The 22,583-nt window shown below is 40.1% G+C and overlaps 1 protein-coding gene across 1 annotated transcript in view; it reads left to right on the forward strand.

Moving 5' to 3' along the window:
* lrrc47 (leucine rich repeat containing 47) overlaps positions 1-22,583 on the forward strand; it is a 56,742-nt gene that overhangs the window by 22,436 nt on the left and 11,723 nt on the right. Inside the window, exons 4-5 of the mRNA XM_039755986.1 lie at positions 11,172-11,287; positions 16,037-16,139. Of these exons, the coding sequence (XP_039611920.1) occupies positions 11,172-11,287; positions 16,037-16,139 (219 nt within the window). The remainder of the gene's footprint in view (positions 1-11,171; positions 11,288-16,036; positions 16,140-22,583) is intronic.

Raw genomic sequence — 22,583 nt, forward strand, 5'->3', positions numbered from 1 at the left:
TGACCTTAAAAAGGCGGTTCATGCTAGAAAACCCTCAAATAAAGCTGAATTACAACAATTCTGCAAAGATGAGTGGGCCAAAATTCCTCCAGAGTGCTGTAAAAGACTCATTGCAAATTATCGCAAACGCTTGATTGCAGTTATTGCTGCTAAGGTTGGCCCAACCAGTTATTAGGTTCAGGGGGCAATTACTTTTTCACACAGGGCTATGTAGGTTTGGATTTTTTTTTCTCCCTAAATAATAAAAACCATCATTTTAAAAACTGCATTTTGTGTTTACTTGTGTTATATTTGACTAATGGTTAAATGTGTTTGATGATCAGAAACATTTTGTGTGACAAACATGCAAAAGAATAAGAAATCAGGAAGGGGGCAAATAGTTTTTCACACCACTGTATATTGCTTATACAGTATATGGTTTAGATGTGTGGACTGACCAAAGATTCATTCCGCATGACAAATACTCAGTTGATTTAATATCTGAGTGGACTTTTTGCCTGCATTCTTCACTTAAGCAGTGTTCCCACAAAAGTATGAAATGTGTGTGATTTGGCACTATATACCCAGGGTCTATGAGTAAGTTTTTAATTCTCTCTTTTTGTTCCATATAAATGGGACACATTTTCTTATTAATGTGTTCTGTTATAGAATTTGTAATTTCATTCGAGGATTTGGTTTTTTTTGATATACAGGTATCCTCTGGTGAAGTATTTTTTGATTGTAAACTGACTTAATTTTTTTCACTTTTATGTAATGCTGCTTGTCAAAGGAAGCTAAAGGTTGCTTGTTTTGCTACCCTTTGCATCAGTGTGCTGCTTGAATTCTCTTTTCTGGTAGCAGGGTGTATTTCTTTAGCTTTTGTTACTTATTAAAACAGCAGTAACATTTTTGTTTTGCAGGTGTATATGTATACCCAATTGCAAGAGCATGGTGTGAGCTGAGACCATAAATTCAGATTTTTTTTTTTTCCTCCTCGTGCTAGCCTGTCTACTTTAATGCAGCTGTGGTATTTCTCCAGGTAGGGCAGTTGAAATGCTGATGTTTCATTAACAGATTTATGATAAGTGTAAAGGTTGTAAACTATGATTAAGTACCGTTAAAACTAAAAAATTTTATCATTGTGTGAAGCCATTACCGGTATAGGCAATATATTGCCCAGCAGTAGAGCATTTCTTTAATATCATGTGGCTTCTCATTGCAAGTGGTGCTTTTTTTTTTAGGTTGACTGCAATTTTTAATCTAATGTTTTTTAGTGCTGCCAGCAGTGTACATTAATAGTGCATCTGTAAAAGGCCTACTTACCTGGGACAAAGTGACTAAGGTGGTTAAGGCTTTACAGGATTATGACCTGCTCATGCTACATTATTGTTTTTTTCCTGTGATTAGTTTTGTTGGGTATGTGCATTTGAGGTGTTGGTTTGGTTTACTTTTATTGTCAATCTGTTACCGTTTGTTTGGTGGGTCAGTGAGTGAGTTTTCTCCCTATGTTTCAATACATATATTAAGTCTTACACATTTTGTTGAGAGGGAAGATGTAGTGGAGGAGTTTCCCCATTTTTTACTTGTTGCTACTGCTTTTGATTTTTTGAAGTTTGATCTTTTTTTGGAAGAGAAACAGCAAAATATGGAGTGGTCAATTGAAACATATGCATTCAACCATTTTAAGAGCAAACTACTTACAGAAGTAACATTGGTGTCAAAGGATTAATGCTGAATTTCCTGGTTTGGAGTACAGGAAAGAAGCATTGTGGATTTGCCAGAGTTGCAAAGGGAATTTCTTTAGGACTGAGAAAAAATATAGATTTTCTGATTAATCATTATTTTTCGTTCAAATGATTCGATATCAATTCTCAAAGTCTCAAGATCGATCTTATGAATCTCTGTTATGCTCAATTACTATATGTAGATTTTTGCTTATATTCATTTTTTGCCGTCTAATCCAGTAGATTTCGCTGATGCGCCTGTTATGGCCTTCTATGGAAAAGTCACTTTACTGTCTAAGTGGTGCCTTCAACACTTAAATTAGATTTGTGGACTTCCTACGGGTTCAAACAGATTGTCAGTAAAAAATAACTAAATAAAAGCAGAGCCATGTGTAAGCTGTGCAGCTCAGAAGTATTGTTGTAGCACAACAATTTTTGAGAATTCATTTATCCCATCAACACTCATCAACGTAATTTGTTGACAGTAAAATTAATAGGGCCTAAACAACATTAGCCATAGGAGTAATAAGAGAGAAAATGTGCAGTGGGAGTAAAAAAAATAAAGAAAGCTCTCATTTACTGGTATGATGTACACCACATTGAACTCACAGGGCCTCATTCCAAATAAAACTTCACTCAATCTATTAACTGAAGAGTACTAAAACCCTTTCTATCCTCCACATTCTTCTTGTACTACCCTTAAAGACAACACATGAATAAGTGATGTTGTATTTTATGATGGTGTAACATCCTCCATGGCCTTGCTTTTTCATCATATAACACAAAAATTTAAGCTTTCTGGAAAGTTAAACAAGCTCATAATTTCATTTTTTTATTGGTGGTAATGTCTAGAAAAAATAAACGGTTTATAGTCAGAGGTAGAGAAAAATGTCAAATTACTGCTCTCAACTCCACTTATGAATAAAATAAATGGCCATTACCTTCTCTACTTGCTCAGTCAACTATCTTAATCTGGAAGCTCTTCCTTCTAGAAATTAACACCACATACTGTCAGTCAGCTGGGTTCTGTGATGTGTAAAAGAGTTTAGATACACCCTATTTGTTCATAGTCTCTCACTTTTATTTTACATCCACATCTGCAATAAATGGTTCAGGCCTCACAGCCAGGTTGAAGTGGCTCTCAGCCAGTCAACTTTATGTACACCCACAGAGACCTTAAAATGTATACTGCTTGCCTAAGAGCCCTTGCACTGTCCTTTTTGCACATTCGCTACGGCTTTGCATAGATCCTCCTCCAACATTGCAAAGATATGTATATACAGCTTACAGGCAACACTATACTGACCCAGCTTTATTGGTTTGTGGGTGCATGCGTCTCCTTAGATTGAAATGGTAACCAGTCCAGGTTTGGCTTCAGCCTTGTATGCTATGCTGCTAAGATCTAACCCTAACATTAACTCTGCCTTTTGTGACCCTCAGCTGTGTAAGCAGGTTAGAAATGGATGGTTTTTACTTCCTCGTATATGAAGTATAGGGAAAGTATTGTAATCGTTCAAAGATTCGATGTCAGGTTTTTGATGAATCGCAACATTTTAGAACTCTGTGACTTGCTCGCATACAAAGTATAGGGTAAGTATTGGAATCCTCCAAAAATTCAATTTCGAAATTTTGATGAACTGCCGTGGGCTGGCTCCAGCAGACCCGTGTGACCCTGTAGTTAAGATATAGCAGGTTGGAGAATGGATGGGTGGATTTTGATGAATCTTGACATTTTAGACCCTCCCGAGCTAGAAAATACCTTTTTTGGAATTGTATGTGTGTATGTGCAGTATATGTAAACACGATGAGTATGTTTTAACTTAGGTCAACTAAATTTTGCATACAAGTATCAGGTACAAAAAATAGATTTCTATCAACTTTTGGGCTATTTCCATTAACCAGAAGTGGTACTTTACCTTTAATTCATGCAGCTCCAGAGTCTGATTTATTTAACTTTACTTTTATAATAAGTGTTCAGAATATCATTAATTTGATTGGATTTGTTGTTTATGGTTCTTTAATGTACATAATATAAAAATATAATCATTGTCTTGCCATTTACTCCTCAAATATCCATCCCCATATTTGAGTATACGAGAAAGTCTAGGGGAGACCACTCCTGATTTTTTTAATACATTATGCAAACCTTATTGTCTTTAGGTTTGTGAGGTTTACAAGGAATGTTAATTGGCTTCATCTCTCTTGCCCTTGAATATTGCCACACACACACATGCGCAGAGATCCTATTCAGTGTCTCAGGTGATGCCAGCTGCCTGTCGCCCCACAATACTCCACATAGAAGTCTCTCCACACACATACTTCTAGAAATCCTAGCCAGACAAAGTCTTGAGTTGTGCTAATTGCCAGTCACTCCACAATGTGCCATGTAGGATTCTCTGCACAAGGAGGCTCTATCATCAGCACTAACAAACAAGCAGGTTTCATCACGACACATATAAAAGCACCACTCTTTTGCGTATATACCATTTACTAACCAAACTACAGGTGCATCTCAATAAATTACAATATAATTGACAAGTTAATGTATTTCAGTAATTTAATTGAAAAAGTGAAACTCGTATATAGATTCGTTACACACGCTATGTTCCAAGCGTTTATTTCTTTTCTCTTTGCTGATTATGGCTTATAGCTAATGAAAACCTAATATTCAGTATCTCAAAAAATTTAAATATTGTGAAAAAGTTCAATATTGTAGACTCATGGTGTCGCACTCCACTCGGCTAATTAACCCAAAATACCTGCAAAGGTGTCCTGAGCCTTTGAATGGTCTCTCGGTCTGGTTCGGTAGGCCACAGAATCATGGGGAAGACTTGATAGTTGTCCAGAGGGTAGTCATTGACACCACAAAAGGTCATTGCTAATGAAGCTGGCTGTTCAAAGAGTACTGTATCCAAGCATATTAATCGAAGGATGAGTGGAAGGAAAAAAGTGGCAGAAAATATGCACAAGCAATAGGAATAACCGCAACCTTGAGAGGATTGTGAAGTACAGTCCATTCAGGATTTTGGGGGCGATTCAAAAGGAGTGAATTGCAGCTTGAGTCAGTGCTTCAAGAGCAACCACACACAGATGTATCCAGGGCAAGGGCTACAACTGTCATATTCTTTGTGTCAAGCCACTCCTGAACCAGAGACAACGTCACAAGCGTCTTACCTGGGCTAAGGAGAAAACTGAGTGGACTGTTGCTCAGTGGTCCAAACTCCTCTTTTCAGATGAAAGTACATTTTGCATGTCATTTGGAAATCAAGATCCCAGACTCTAAAGGAATAGTGGAGAGGCACAGAATCCAAGTTTCTTGAGGTCTAGTGTGAAGTTTCCAGTTTCAGTGATCATTTGGGGAGCCATGTGATCCGCTCGTGTTGATCCACTGTGTTTTATCAAGTCCAAAGTCAGCATAGCCATCTACCAGAAAATTTTAGAGCACTTCTTGCTGCCCACTGCTGTCAAGCTTTATGGAAATGCTGATTTCATTTTCCAGCAGGACTTAGCACCTGCCCACACTGCCAAAAGTACCAATACCTGGTTCAATGACCATGGCATCCCTGTGCTTGATTGGACAGCAAACTCACCTGACCTATGGGGTATAGTCAAGAGGAATATGAAAGACACCAGTACCCAACAATGCAGACGAGCTGAAGGCCGCTATCGAAGCATCCTGGGCTTCCATTACACCTCAGCAGTGCCACACGGTGCAGTAATTCATGCAGAAGGAGCCCCGACCAAATATTGAGTACGTACATGGACATACTTTTTACTAGGTCAACATTTCTGTATTAAAAATCTTTTTTTTAATTGGTCTTATTTATCTTCTGTGCTCGTCACGGATTGTCCATAACAAACACCATGTTTAAGCATAGGGATGTTTATATGTGCACTTGGCACCAGGACACCCTAGGCCTCAGTTCGATGATCAACTTTGTGGTTGTGTCGTCAGACTTGCGGCCACATGTCATGGACATTCGGGGGAAGAGAGGGGTGGAGCTGTCAATTGATCACCACCTGGTAGTGAGTTGGCTTCGATGGTGGGGGAGGATGCCGGTCAGACCTGGTAGGCCCAAACGTGTTGTGAGGGTCTGCTGGGAACGGCTGGCAGAGTCCCCTGTCAGAAGTAGCTTCAACTCCCACCTCGGCAGAACTTCGACCACGTCCTGAGGGAGGTGGGGACATCGAGTCCGAAAGGGCCATGTTCTGTGCCTCTATTGTTGAGGCAGCTGACCGGAGCTGTGGCCGTAAGGTGGTTGGTGCCTGTCGCGGCGGCAATCCCCGAACCCGTTGGTGGATACCGCCAGTGAGGGATGCCGTCAAGCTGAAGAAGGAGTCCTATAGGACCTTTTTGTCCTGTGGGTCTCTGGAGGCAGCTGATACGTACCGGCAGGCCAAGCGGAATGCGGCTTCGGTTGTTGCTGAGGCAAAAACTTAGGCATGGGAGGAGTTTGGAGAGGCCATGGAGAACGACTTTCGGACGGCTTCGAAGAGATTGTGGTCCACCGTCCGGCGTCTCAGGAAGGGGAAGCAGTGCAGTGTCAACACTGTGTATAGTGGGGATGGTGCGCTGCTGACCTCGACTCGGGACGTTGTGGGTCGGTGGGGGGAGTACTTCGAAGACCTCCTCAATCCCACTAACATGCCTTCCAATGAGGAAGCAGAGCCTGGGGACTCTGAGGTGGGCTCTCCCATCTCTGGGACTGAAGTCACCGAGGTGGTCAAAAAACTCCTTGGTGGCAGGGCCCCGGGGTGGATGAGATCGCCGGAGTTCCTTAAGGCTCTGGATGTTGTAGGACTGTCTTGGTTGACACGTCTCTGCAACATCGCATGGACATCGGGACAGTGCCTCTGGATTGGCAGACGGGGTGGTGGTCCCCTCTTTAAAAGGGGACGGAGGGTGTGTTCCAACTATAGAGGGATCACACTCCTCAGCCTCCCTGGAAAAGTCTATTCGGGGGTTCTGGAGAGGAGGGTCCGTCGGATAGTCAACCTCGGATTCAGGAGGAACAGTGTGGTTTTCGTCCTGGTCGGAACAGTGGACCAGCTCTACACCCTTAGCAGGATCCTGGAGGGTGCATGGGAGTTTGCCCAACCAGTCTACATGTGTTTTGTGGACTTGGAAAAGGCGTTGACCGTGTCCCTCGGGAATCCTGTGGGGTGCTCGGGAGTATGGGGTACGGACCCCTGATAAGGGCTGTTCGGTCCCTGTACAACCGTGTCAGAGCTTGGTCCGCATTGCCGGCAGTAGGTCGAGCCCGTTTCCAGTGAGAGTTGGACTCCGCCAGGGCTGCCCTTTGTCACCGATTCTGTTCATAACTTTTATGGACAGAATTTCTAGGCGCAGCCAGGGTGTTGAAGGGGTCTGGTTTGGTGGGGTCAGGATTGGGTCACTGCTTTTTGCAGATGATGTTGTCCTGTTTGCTTCATCAGGCCGTGATCTTCAGCTCTCTCTGGAGCGGTTCGCAGCTGAGTGTGAAGCGGCTGGGATGAGAATCAGCACCTCCAAATCCGAGACCATGGTCCTGAGCCGGAAAAGGGTGGAGTGCCCTCTCAGGGTTGGGGAGGAGTTTAAGTATCTCGGGGTCTTGTTCACGAGTGAGGGAAGAATGGATCGTGAGATTGACAGGCGGATCGGTGCGGCATCCGCAGTGATGCGGGCTCTGCATCGGTCTGTCATGGTGAAAAAAGAGCTGAGCCGTAAGGCAAAGCTCTCAATTTACCAGTCGATCTACGCTCCTACCCTCACCAATGGTCATGAGCTATGGGTAGTGACGGAAAGAACGAGATCACGAATACAAGAGGCTGAAATGAGTTTCCTTCGCAAGGTGTCTGGGCTTTCCCTTAAGGATAGGGTGAGGAGCTCAGTCATCCGGGAGGGGCTCAGAGTAGAGCCGCTGCTCCTCCGCATCGAGAGGAGTCAGATGAGGTGGCTCGGGCATCTGATCAGGATGCCTCCTGGACGCCTCCCTGGTGAGGTGTTCCGGGCACGTCCAACCGGGAGGAGGCCCCGGGGAAGACCCAGGACACGCTGGAGGGACTATGTCTCCCGGCTGGCCTGGGAACGCCTTTGGGATTCTCCCGAAGAGCTGGAAGAAGTGGCCGGGGAGAGGGAAGTCTGGGCTTCTACTTAAGCTGCTACCCCCGCGACCCGACCTTGGATAAGTGGAAGAGGATGGATCGATGGATACATCTTTCCATTGAAAATATGGGTAAAGACCAAGCCTCCTAGAACAATGTGCTCTTGACAAATGAATTGAGGATAGAGTTGTTTGGCCACAGTAACTGCAGATATTTCTAGTGCACACCAAAGAGAGCATTTCAGGGGAAGAACCTCATACCAAATGTGAAGCATTGCAAGGGAAATATGATTTGTGGTTGCATTACTGCCACAGGGCCTGGGCACCTTGCAGTCATCAAGTCAACAATTTCTGTAGCTTATCAAAGTGTGCTTGAGGAGAATTTGAGACAATATATCCCAAATCTGAAGTTGAGCTGGAATTGGGATATACAGCATGATAATGATCTGAAGTACACTAGCAAATACACCAAGAAATGGCTCACAAAGAATAAATCGCAGGTTATGAACTAGCCCTGATTTGAGTCCCATTGAAAAGTTGTGAAGGGATATGTAATGGGCAGTGCATGCAAGAAAATCCACAAACCTCTTGCAACTGAAGGAATTTTGCATGGAGGAGTGGTCAAAAGTTTCACTGAGTCGATATCAAAGGCTGGTGGGCAGTAATGCAAAATGCCTGCAAGAAGCCATTTCTGCTAATGGGAGCAATACCAGCTTCTGAGGCCAGGGGTGTACTTTTTCCCTAGTACTCCATTATATCTCTTGATATTTTTGCTGAATAAATGATAGAAAAGGCAATTATTTTTTTATTCAAGTTTATCACCTATATGTGTAGGCATAATTTGCATGATCTACTGTTTTTCTGTTCAACTGTGTTGAAAAAGCCAACCATTTCAAAGGCATTTGCTTACTTTTTCACATGACTTGCCATAAAAGTTTTTAAACATTCAAGTAAAAAGATCATTAGTGTTCAGCAGTTCAACAGTTGTTCAGAAAAGTAACGCATAAACAGACCACTAATACATTTAGAAGCTTTACATTAATGCAAACCGTGCACATTGCATTTTTATGTAGATACAGTAAACTAGGATGTCTTTGTAACTTCCAATTTTTTTGCAAGAAAGACCAGCATGTCAATGTGCTCATCCGTGAGGCCACTACATGCTTTTGTTGGGCTACAAATGAGCCCTGATATACTAAATACACCCTCTGAAGCACAGCTGAAAGTATTTGAGCATACAGAGGTGTGCCACTGTTTATGCAATTGAGCACTGAAAGTTATATTGAATGTGATACGATTTCAAAATCATATGTGATAAAAACAAAAACACACTACAGCGTCTCAGTTCACAGCAATAGTTTAAAAATTAAGGAAGTGAAGGAGCCCCAGTGCTAAAGACTATTGCTCCAGAATGAACAGCACAGAATAAAACTGTCCCGTGTTGTAAAGCAGTAAATGTTTAACTGACTACAAAAAAGGTTTAACTTGTATAAAAAAAAATGTACATTGCATTCTTCAAATATAACAATTTACACATTTATTTATTAATTAATGTTACTACAGTCATGGCTGAAATTATCGGCACCACTGAAATTTGATTTTGTCAGATGTGACTTTTTTTTTCTCTGTTTTTTGTGTTGTTTCAATGCACATGAAGGAAATAAATATGTGTATACCAAAGTATTTATAATTGCAGCAGTTTTCTGGGAGAAATGGTGCATTTTCTGGTAAAATTTCAGGGGTGCCGATAATTTTGGCCATGACTGTAAAATTTAGAAATAAGATATTTCTTGACATTTTTCGTATTGACTTGCATGTTGGTCCTTTAAGCAGAGTCGGTCAAACAATTAATCGACCCATCAAGGGACATGGTTTAGATAAGTTAAGATGCGTATGCTTCAAACACCATTCCTCCACCCCCGCTCCTTGATGTCTCATAGAACTTACAGCAAGCTCCAGATACAGAGGGGCTCCAAAGCCTCTGAAGTTGTCATATTAACATCCGTGAGTGATTGGAAATGGAACTGCAACTCTAGCCATGGTCAACCAGAAGTGTCTGCATAATGCAGACTGCAGAATTAATACATTGAAAAATGAGTATTGAAGTAATTTTAAAATGTTAAAATAGCTACTTGCTGATATTTGATACTTTTGACAACCTTGTGCTATACTAACATTGTGCATGCAATTTTTTTTTTGGGGTTTTTTTTTTTTTTCAAAAACAAATCTCAAGTGTGAATAGTGAAGAAGCAACAAAAATAATGTGGTGTGATTTGTACCAGTTTGCTTACTGTGAAAATAGTGACTATCCGTCCATTATCCAACCCGCTATATCCTAACTACAGGGTCAAGGGGGTCTGCTGGAGCCAATCCCAGCCAACACAGGGCACAAGGCAGGAAACAAACCCCGGGCAGAGCGCCAGCCCACCGCAAAAATAGTGACCATCATATGCTGAAAACTTTGTGGATTTCACAAACATTTGCATATGTGCAATCAGCATTTTAGGTGAAAGACAAAAATTTCATCATTATTTTTCATACTTATGGCTATAATGTGAATTCTTAATCAGCCTTACTATAATTGTGTTGAACAGTCCGCAATAGTCAAGAATGTTGAGTAGAGTTCAGATAATAAACTGACCTGGCGGCAGAGAGTGGCAGCGTGTTGCATGTTAATTACCACATACAAGTAAGAATTCTACTGTACTCTGTACATGTGACAATGATAGCTCTATAAACCAGGAAACCTCTGCAAAGAAGATTGCATTAGTGGCAAATTCCTCCATATCCTACCTGTCTGAAACATCTGATTAACCTTGCAGTACTTGACTAATTACACAGTGTAATACCTAATAAAAGCCCTGGCCATATCTCTTTTGGAGAACTGTACCTTCTTCCTACCAGGACTTCTAAACTGTGCCATCAGAGTTTTCAGTTATGCAAAATGTAGCGGTTTGTCTGGTTTGCATCTTCACATCTTGCTCAAGTTACATTCCTCTTGATCTCCCTATAGGTTTCCAATTGCAACCTGCATCAGTTTCAGAATTCTGTTTTTTTTTTTGTCACTAGCTGCCAGGAGAGCTGTCACTGTGCATCTCCAAACCACAATTACACTGCAAGTGTAAGCATGCACCTATGTTACCATCAAATGTAAATCATACTCTTTGTTAGCTTTAACCCCACACTGGTAAAATGTGGTCCCTATCACAGATAGAATTGATAAATTAATCTTGAAAACCCAATACTCTTGAATGTATTTAACATCTGGCGTTAAGAAAATAACTCCTTCAACATTTTGATCTTAAAATTTTAAATTTCAAATTATATTGTTGACTTGATCCATCACTGCTTATAATTATTTTTCTGTCTCTGTTTATACCTGTAGATCACACCTCTTGGCCGCAAGGAGACCAATGCAGCTAATTTGGTGAGGCAACTACAATTTGAGGCAGAGGAGCAAAGGAAACTAAAGAAACGTCAGAATGTTTCTGGCCTCCATAAGTGAGTTTCGGACACTTGCATATTTTTTGTCCATCCATTAAATTTTGTATATGGTGAGCTACAGTCTGAATAGGGTAGAGCAAATTTCTTTCTCTCTCTTAACATCTTCCAACTGCTACTGTTGCTAGAATATTTAATCCACTGTTGTATACTCGAAGACCTGGAATTAGGTGCATAAGAATTAGTAGATTCAACAATGTAAAGAGGTGATGAATCAACAACCTGCTGTAAGTAAGAAGACTGTTTTTGCATTGCTAAATGCTAGAAATGAATGTAAACATTAAGAAACAATCCTTCTTACCTCACTTTTTGATCTTTTAACAGTAGAATTACCAGAGCCTACGAAAAAACTTGTAGATCTGTCCCACCTTAAATCGCTTCTCACCTCTCTGTCAGCGTCTTTTGTCCTTTCTACAGTTTGTTAATTATTACTAAAACATGACAAACATTTCTTTTTAAACGATGTATTTACATAGATCGGGGTGCCCAATGCGTCGATCGCAATCGATCGGTAGATCGGAAAGGGAGTGCAGGTAGATCACGTTGCATTCAAAAAAAAAATTTTTAAATGTTAGTTTATTATATATCCTCCCTATGGCATTTGCCACTTGATTGACATACAGGGCAGCCAGTATGAGATCTCTTTTCTTCTAACACACTGGTCATCCCGCACACACGATCAAATGTGCGAACTACTACAAAACTCCGGCTATCTAAGTGATCTAGTTAGCCTTCCAATTTATATCGACTAAAGAAGGAATTAAAAAAAAAAAAAAATTGTTGTTTATGAGGAGGATGCGGAATTGGAAGAGGATTTTTTTTTCTCTCACAATGTCACAATCAAATTGCGTTTGTCTGATCTGTCAATCTATCATTGCTATTCCAAAGAAGGAAAATGTGGAAAGGCACTTTCGAACTGTTCATAAAAACTACAAAACTGACTTCCTTCTGAAAAGCAATCTGAGAAAGAGAAAGGAGAGGAAACTAAAATCGCAGTTGAGACGCAATGGAAGGCATGTGTACAACATGACAGCATACGCTACAGAACAGATTGAAAATTGTCTGTCAGACTTTATCTAATGGAAAAAAGTAACGATTCGAGTGTTGCCCAATGTAGTGGAGTAAGAGTAGTGTTTCTTCTTCACAAATGTACTCCAGTAAAAGTAAAAAGTATGATGCAGTAAAACTACTCTTAGAAGTACAATTTTTTTTAAAAGTTACTCAAGTAAATGTAGCTCGTTACTACCCACCTCTGATACTCAGTATGTGTATGTATATGTACAGTATATGTGTATATATATATATATATATATATATATATATATAGTGGCTTGTGCCTCCTCCAGACCGCGAGGGTGTGTCCGTCCTGGTTATGTTGGGGGCCTCGGGTACAGGGCTTGGAAGCCCAGCCCTGTAGGGACCCGTGGCCACCGCCAGGCATCGCACCAATGCCTGAATATCCCTGGAGCCCAGCACTTCCGCCACACCAGGAAGTGCTGGGGGGACGACGAAAGGGGACACCGGGACGGCTTCCGGGTGCGCAGCCGGCACTTCCGCTACACTGGGGTGTGGCTATGACTAATTGCCCGGAAGCAGCTGGAGCCCATCCAGGTTCCCATATAAGGGGCTGCCAGTGGATGTCGGGTGGAAGAGGACAGAGCTGGAGAGAGGACGGGAGGCGGCCAAAAGAAAGGCATAAGGACTGTGAGGCCTGGACATTGGGGGAACGGTGCTGGAGGCACTGGGGGGTGCACGTGAGCACAATTATTGTAAATAATATTGTAAAATAAACGGTGCGTGGTGAAACTATGTTGTCCGTCTGCCTGTGTCCGTGTTCAAGTTCACTGTGTATATGTGTGTGTGTATATATATATATATATATATATATATATATATATATATATATATATATATATATATATATATATATATATATATATATACACTGCTCAAAATAATTAAAGGAACACTTTTTAATCAGAGTATAGCATAAAGTCAGTGAAACTTATGGGATATTAATCTGGCCAGTTAAGTAGCAGAGGGGGTTTTTAATCAGTTTCAGCTGCTGTGGTGATAATGAAATTAACAACAGATGCACTAGTGGGGCAACAATGAGATGACCCCCAAAACAGGAATGGTTTAACAGGTGGAGGCCACTGACATTTTTCCCTCCTCATCTTTTCTGACTGTTTCTTCACTAGTTTTGCATTTGGCTACAGTCAGTGTCACTACTGGTAGCATGAGGCGATACCTGGACCCTACAGAGGTTGCACAGGTAGTCCACCTTCTCCAGGATGGCACATCAATACGTGTCATTGCCAGAAGGTTTGCTGTGTCTCCCTGCACAGTCTCAAGGGCATGGAGGAGATTCTAGGAGACAAGCAGTTACTCTAGGAGAGCTGGAGAGGGCCATAGAAGGTCCATAACCCATCAGCAGGACCAGTATCTGCTCCTTTGGGCAAGGAGGAACAGGATGAGCACTGTCAGAGCCCTACAAAATGACCTCCAGCAGGCCACTGGTGTGAATGTCTGACCAAACAACCAGAAAGACTTCATGAGGGTGACCCAAGGGCCCCATGTCCTCTAATGGGCCCTGAGCTCACTGCCCAGCAGCATGCAGCTCGATTGGCATTCGCCATAGAATACCAGAATTGGCAGATGCACCACAGGTGCCCTGTGCTTTTTACAGATGAGAGCAGGTTCACCCTGAGCACATGACAGAAGTGAAAGTGTCTGGAGAAGCCATGGAGAACATTATGTTCTGTAACATCATTCAGTATGAGCAGTTTGGTGGTGGGCTAATGATTGTCTGGGGAGGCATATCCATGGAGGGTCACACAGACCGCTACAGGCTTGACAAAGGCACCTTGGCTGCCATTTGGTATCAGGATGAAATCCTTGGACCCATTGTCAGACCCTATGCTGGTACAGTGGCTCCTGGTGCACGACAATTCCTGGCCTCATGTGGTGAGAGTATGCAGGCAGTTCCTGGAGGATGAAGGAATTGATACCATTGACTGGCCACCACACTTTCCTGACCTAAATCCAATAGAACACCTCTGGGGCATTATGTTTTGGTCCATCCAATGCCACCAGGTTGCACCTCAGACTGTCCAGGAGCTCAGTGATGCCCTGGTCCAGATCTGGGAGGAGATCCCCCACAACACCATCTGTCATCTCATTAGAAGCATGCACCAATGTTGTCAGGCATGTATACAAGAACACAGGGGCCATATAGATATATAGAGATATATAGTTATATATACTGTGTATATATATATGTATATATATATATATATATATATATATATATATATATATATATATATATATATATATATATATATATATATAATTTTTAATATAGGTAGATCATTTTGACCTGGTCATTTTAAAAGTAGCTCGCAAGCCGAAAACGTGTGGGCACCCCTGATTTAGACAATCGGGGAATATGTCATTTTAACAAGAAAATTGTGATCTTAAAGTATAACAGTAAGGAAAGAAATGGTTTTATGCATCATCTGTAAACATTTAGCATTAGAGTTTAGTGCTTTGAAGCTCCTGGACTTGAGCACATGCAGGGGCATGCAAACGTTTTGGCACCCTTCTGATTCTGATTTAAAATATCTATTGCTGTGAATAGTTAATTGAGTAGAAGATGAACTGCTCACCAAAAGACAAAGTTAAAGATGATATATTTCTTTTCAGCCTTTTATGCAAGATTAGTGTACTGTTTTTGTTTTGTACAATTGTACGGTACCAAAAGGAAAGGGGCACCATGCAAAGGTTTAGGCACCCTAAGATATATGAGGTGTCAAATAACTTTTACCAAGGACTCAGGCCTTCATTAGCTCATTAATTCTGTGGTTTGTTCACCGTTATCATTAGGAAACCCCAGGTTATGCAAATTTCAAAGATGTATAAATTCTCTGACTTCTCAAACCTTGTCCCAGCATTCTGCAACCAAGCGCTCCTCTAAGTAACTGCATAGCACTCTGAAAAATAAAAACTGATCCTCACAATGTAGGAGAAGTCTACAAGAAGATCACAAAGCATTTTCAGTTAGCTGTTTCCACAGTTCTTAATGTTATGTCCAGTTGAGGTCTGGGAAGACTAAGAAAACTTTCTAAAAGAAATGCGCATTGGATTGCCAGATAGACAGACAAATAAAAACCTTTGGTTGACCTCTAAAGAGTATCAGGGAGATTTAACAGGCTCTTGAGTGATGCTGTACTGTTCTTCTGTGCAGCAACACCTGAATAAATATGACCTTCATAGTACAGTCAGGAAAAGAAAATGTTTCCTGCATCCTAACCTCAATTTAGTGCCTGAATTTTGCAAATGAACATCTAGTTTCTGTAAGGATGTTGCTTATATGAAATTTACATCCTGTGCACAGTCTGACTCTGTGTTCTTTCCAAGGTATTAAATTGAATTACAAGAAAAAACTTGGGGAAAGAAAATCTCATCAGTGATGAATTCTAATAACTGGATGAGCATCACATGCCATCACAAGAGCCAAGGGAAAAAACATACACACAGTGGAAGCTTGCTATAACTGTGTTAGTACATTATTGGCTTACACTATCAACTTGTGGTATTTTTAGCTTGAATGAAACAGGTAGTAACATCTGTTATAAAAGTGAAATCAATGGAACATGCATGCTTATAACATCAGTTCAATGTATAATGTTAGCTTTGTAACAACCTTAAAGTCCTGATTTTTTTTTTTTTCCTGATTTTACCAAGGTACCTTCATTTGCTAGATGGAAAAGAAAATTTCCCATGTGTCATAGATGCAGAAGGTCATGTTATTTCATTCCCACCAATTACAAACAGTGACAAAACAAAGGTAAGAAGAGTTTTATTTTGCTTTAACTGTGTACAGTATACTTTATACATGCTATTGGGGATACCAAAGTTTTTACTTACTTTAATGTTATATCAGATGTTAATATTGTAATTAAAAATAATAGATGGCATTGTGTGCATTTGCATATTCTGAAAAACACGGGACTTCTTTTAAGACACTGTTTATAATATCTCCAGTTTTATATTTTTGAAAGTTATGAAGAATGTCACTTGATTGTGAAATTCATTTTTAAAATATAGCTGTGTGTATTTATTCAGAATTTGAAACATTTTTCATTGAATGATAATCTTTATATGTTTGTTAATTATTAAAAAAACTGTTATTAAAGGTATTAAGTTCCTTTTTATCATGTGTGCCAGTATAATGATATTCTGGCTTATATATCTTTTATAGACTAGTAACCGCTTGACAGATCAAGCAATAAAAACCTAAAGTTAATGCACACAAAATCAACATTAAATTCGACATCAGAGAATTTAAATAAAATGTTTACTGTCATGCAATTACTGACATGCTTGTGATGTTACCGAGTATCTGGTAAGTAGCCTTACGACTTACTTAAGGGTTAAAAATGGCATTGGGTTTAGGAATGCAAGTGTTGGTAGTTCTTTATTTTTGGATAAAGTAAAGGAGGAACAAAAGTAAATGGGCAGGACAGTGGAATGCAATAATATTACTCAAACACTGCTTTTTTAAGGCAGCTTGTGAGGTGTATGTTATTACAGCTGCAACATATATTTAATATCTTCAATAATTTAAGAAGATAAATAAATATAAAAAATATTAAATTACTACAAAAACAGCCAGTGCAGCATTCTGTGGTCAAAAGAAAAACAAAAAAGTGTGTGTAAAGAGATATAAAAAAATATATTGTATAAGTATGTATGTACGTGTATGTGTGTGTCTATATATATATATATATATATATATATATATATATATACATACATACATACATACATACAGTGGTGTGAAAAACTATTTACCCCCTTCCTGATTTCTTATTCTTTTGCATGTTTGTCACACAATGTTTCTGATCATCAAACACATTTAACCATTAGTCAAATATAACACAAGTAAACACAAAATGCAGTTTTTAAATGATGGTTTTTATTATTTAGGGAGAAAAAAAAATCCAAACCTACATGGTCCTGTGTGAAAAGTAATTGCCCCTGAACCTAATAACTGGTTGGGCCACCCTTAGCAGCAATAACTGCAGTCAAGTGTTTGCGATAACTTGCAATGAGTCTTTTACAGCGCTCTGGAGGAATTTTGGCCCACTCATCTTTGCAGAATTGTTGTAATTAAGCTTTATTTGAGGGTTTTCTAGCATGAACCGCCTTTTTAAGGTCATGCCATAGCATCTCAATTGGATTCAGGTCAGGACTTTGACTAGGCCACTCCAAAGTCTTCATTTTGTTTTTCTTCAGCCATTCAGAGGTGGATTTGCTGGTGTGTTTTGGGTCATTGTCTTGTTGCAGCACCCAAGATCGCTTCAGCTTGAGTTGAAAAACAGATGGCCGGACATTCTCCTGCAGGATTTTTTGGTAGACAGTAGAATTCATGGTTCCATCTATCACAGCAAGCCTTCCAGGTCCTAAAGCAGCAAAAAAAAAACCCCACACCATCACACTACCACCACCATATTTTACTGTTGGTATGATGTTCTTTTTCTGAAATGCTGTGTTCCTTTTACGCCAGATGTAACGGGACATTTGCCTTCCAAAAAGTTCAGCTTTTGTCTCATCAGTCCACAAGGTATTTTCCCAAAAGTCTTGGCAATCATTGAGAAGTTTCTTAGCAAAATTGAGACGAGCTCTAATGTTCTTTTTGCTTAACAGTGGTTTGCGTCTTGGAAATCTGCCATGCAGGCCGTTTTTGCCCAGTCTCTCTCTTATGGTGGAGTCGTGAACACTGACCTTAATTGAGGCAAGTGAGGCCTGCAGTTCTTTAGACGTTGTCCTGGGGTCTTTTGTGACCTCTCGGATGAGTCGTCTCTGTGCTCTTGGGGTAATTTTGGTCGACCGGCCACTCCTGGGAAGGTTCACCACTGTTCCATGTTTTTGCCATTTGTGGATAATGGCTTTCACTGTGGTTTGCTGGAGTCCCAAAGCTTTAGAAATGACTTTATAACCTTTACCAGACTGACTGATAGATCTCAATTACTTCTGTGCTCATTTGTTCCTGAATTTCTTTGGATCTTGGCATGATGTCTAGCTTTTGAGGTGCTTTTGGTCTACTTCTCTGTGTAAGGCAGCTCCTATTTAAGTGATTTCTTGACTGAAACAGGTGTGGCAGTAATCAGGCCTGGGTTTGGCTACAGAAATTGAACTCGGGTGTGATACACCACAGTTAGGTTATTTTTTAACAAGGGGGCAATTACTTTTTCACACAGGGCCACACACTAATAAAAGGCAAAGCCCTCACTCATCACTAATTCTCCAACTTCCCGTCTAGGTAGAAGGCTGAAATCTGGCAGGCTCATTCCTTATAGCTTACTTACAAAAGTTAGGAAGGTTTCATTTCGAAATTCTACGTGTAACAATCATAACTGGAACCTACTTATGTACATATATACCGGCCTTAGACTGCAGCTCGGTCGCCGTGTGAGGCGGAGTTGCGTCTCTTATCGTCACGCCTCCCATATAATTGAGTGCCTGCCCATATAAGGCCGTCGGTCAGCGGCAATCCAATAGAAACACTCGACTGCACGAGTGGCGCATACAAACATATTCATAAGTGCAGGTACTGCAGAAACAAAGCACACGGTGGAAAACGTCAATGTCCAGCTAATGGAAGACAGTGAAGAAAAAAAAAAACATGTGCATGCAGTGTGTGATGTCTCAAATAAAGAGGAAGACGAGCTGTTAATTGATGCAGTAAGAAAGGAATCAATGAATTAAACCTGATATCTTTACAACGGTTGACAAACACGGAATGTAACTTGAACACAACACATCCTCCAAATACGAACCTGATTGAAAGAAATAATGATAATCAAATCCTTGATGACAGCAACACTCACAGTCACAAAACAATTACATTGACAATCATGTTATGTTATTTTTAAAATGTTCCCTTTTCTTTTTCATAACTTCTTTAACACACTACTTCTCCGCTGCAAAGCGCGGATATTTTGCTCTATCTATCTATCCATCCCAATCTACAGTGTGTGTGTGTGTGTGTGTGTGTGTGTGTGTGTGTATAGCAAAATACCCGCGCCTCGCAGCGGAGAAGTAGTGTGTTAAAGAAGTAATGAAAAAGAAAACATTTTAATAATAACGTAACATGATTGACATTGTCATGAGTGTTGCTGTCATATATATACCTGCCTAAATAGGTCACCCTCGCTTCGCTCTTACTTTTTTACCGTTCATTTAATCATGGCTAGTGGCGGAAAAATTATAAAATGGAAGGAGGATTACACTGAGTATGGCTTTACCAAAACAATTATTGATGGCGAATCGATTATTCATAAAGCTTGAATTGGTGATCTGTTTTTCTGTGTTAACCTAATATTTTTTCATGCTTCTTCTCAAACCAAGGTGTTGCGAGGGTAAAATGAATAGGGATGCGCTGATCAAAGTAATTGGTGTACCAGGAAATCATGCATTGACAAAAGTTCCCCTTTGCTTGTAATGCAAAGTGTGATTAAATGCGTTATTTTTTAACACGTTATGGAGCACATGCATCGAAGCTTCTCAGCTGTGCTTGTGCTAAGATAAGGAAAGATTTTAAAAATAAAGTAACACGATTGTCAATGTAACCTTTTGTAAGTAGTGCCTGGAGAATTCAGTGTGGAGAAACTCTAGAGACAGCGTGTGTATTAACTTGTGAATTTTTCTGTGAGTGTGACAAAGTTGCTTCGAAAGACGGCGTTAGCCGCGGAGCTCAGCTCAGAGCGAAATGAGGTGAATGGGAGGGGAGATGATGACGTGATTCCCCCACCCGCCTTAACTGTCAATCCCCCACAAACACAGTCTCGGAATTTGCATAAGCGCAGCCCTTCACCTGCAATTTTAACTTGGTTACAAAGTGATCAAAACTCGCTTTATATCCTCGTCCTCTCATTAAACTTGTATCCCGCATTACCCGTGGGCATGAGAAACGCCAGCGGCAGCCTGTCTATGAACTTAATTTAAAGTTTAGGTTTACACCTTGGTTTCTTTCCAAAGTAGCAGCACTCATGAATATGGTAGTATGTCACTCACTCGCTTCTTATTGTTTCGCTGCCTTCTCAATTATATAATGCATGTTTTCTTCAGCGCTTTTTGGAGGTCTTCCTGGTTTTCTACGCACAGCGTTGACAGTCAGTTCACGTGATTACGTGGGAGGCGTGATGATGTCACACGAAACTCCGCCCTCCACGGCTTTCGAGCTCAACTCCATTACAGTAAATAGAGAAAAATACCTTCCAGTTATAACCATTATGCGTAGAATTTCGAAATGAAACCTGCCCAACTTTTGTAAGTAAGCTGTAAGGAATGAGCCTGCCAAATTTCAGCCTTCTACCCACCGGAAATTAAACTCCGGTGTGATACACCACAGTTAGGTTATTTTTTAACAAGGGGGCAATTACTTTTTCACACAGGGCCATGTAGGTTTGGATTTTTTTTCTCTCTAAATAATAAAAACCATCATTTAAAAACTGCATTTTGTGTATACTTGTGTTATATTTGACTAATGGTTAAATGTGTTTGATGATCAGAAACATTTTGTGTGACAAACATGCAAAAGAATAAGAAATCAGGAAGGGGGCAAATAGTTTTTCACACCACTGTGTGTGTGTGTGTGTGTGTGTGTGTGTATATATATATATATATATATATATATATATATATATATATATATATATATATATATATATATATATATATATATATATATATATATATATATATATATAAAATGTGTGTGTATATGTACCAAAATTCATGGGACCATTTAAAATATTTGCTATAGTGAATATGGATAAAATATACTGTATATACTATTGTGACCAGGGTCACCTGCAATTCATCCTCTCTAACAGCAGTGGCTCATTGACAGCTCTGTAAATGCTCTGCTTTGTCATGTAAACAGTAAATAACGGGCAAAGCAATTGGTTGTTCTCTGCAGGATCAGGTTTACCACGTAACATGCTTTTCGTACGATGTTTAGAACATTTAATACATTTAAAAAATAATAGGTTAATTGATTGATGGTACTTTTACAAACTGAATACCAGTTTTAAAAAGTAGATAATTGATTTGAAATCCTTCAAACTGGAAGTACAAAAGGGGAGCTTACCTCAGAAACCTTATTTCGTGTTTGAGCCTGCTGGATTGTCTCCACTGTATGTATCAAGTTTCCAAACTCAAAAGACAGGCTTTCTGACCTATATAGGCTTCAAATGCTGCTAAGTATCTTAAATAATAAGTATCAACTCAAAGCAGGGCAAGTTCCTTTGTATTTAAAAGTTTATTCAGATGATTTCAGAGCATCACAAAATAGAAGGCAATGCATAAAGTAGCATAAATTAATTGTTGTCTTTCCTGAAGCAAACAAATCTAATAAACACCACCCAGAAACTCCACTTTAATGCAATTGCAGAGATCAAAAGTTAAAGAATTTAGTAATAAGCAAAAACAAAGCAAATCAAAAACAATCCACAATAACCACCACTATGAGAGAGTTGCTGAAACTTCTCAAAGCTCCACCTTGAATACTGCTGGGTCTATGATGGCAGTGGCAGCGGTAGCATCATGCTATAAGGGGTACTTCTTAAAAGCATGGGCAGGAAGACGGGTCAAAATTGGGGAAAAGGTTGAATGCAGCCAAATACAGAGTGTTCCTCAAAGAAAACCTGCTTTATAGTGCATGCTTCAGACTGGGGCAATGGTTTACTTTTCACCTCAACAATGACCTGAAGCATACAGCCATAACAACGCTGGACGATTAAACAGGCAAAAAGCAAACAGTATGTGGAATAATAAGGTGAATATATATTAATAAAAATAAATGAAACAATCGCCAAACTATTTATATCTCACTCCTTGACCAGGCCCAACATAACACACAACCCCAAAAGTGAACGGTGCTACATAATAATAAAAGGTGCATCTATAAATATACAACACAAACCCTCCCTTGTCCGTATACTGAACATGAAACAAATATGACACACACAGAACACGAAGTCCAAAAGATTGAACTGAACATGATTAATGAGAGTGAACCTTGTCCGGCTGGAAAGTTTCCTACGGTAATTATCACTTGGATGAAATTGTTGTTTGCTCCTTCCCCAAACAACAAAAAATAGTCTTACGTGTGTTGTCCTCAGCGTATTGGTGTGATCCAGAGTCCCGGGGTTTATGTAGTGATGGTGATGTAGTTAAATGTTTGGTGTTGAAAGCAGTAAAAGAGAAAAGGGTGCAAATTCTG

This window comes from Polypterus senegalus, chromosome 6 (assembly GCF_016835505.1).
Source record: "Polypterus senegalus isolate Bchr_013 chromosome 6, ASM1683550v1, whole genome shotgun sequence".
Classification (NCBI taxonomy): Eukaryota; Metazoa; Chordata; class Cladistia; order Polypteriformes; family Polypteridae; genus Polypterus; species Polypterus senegalus.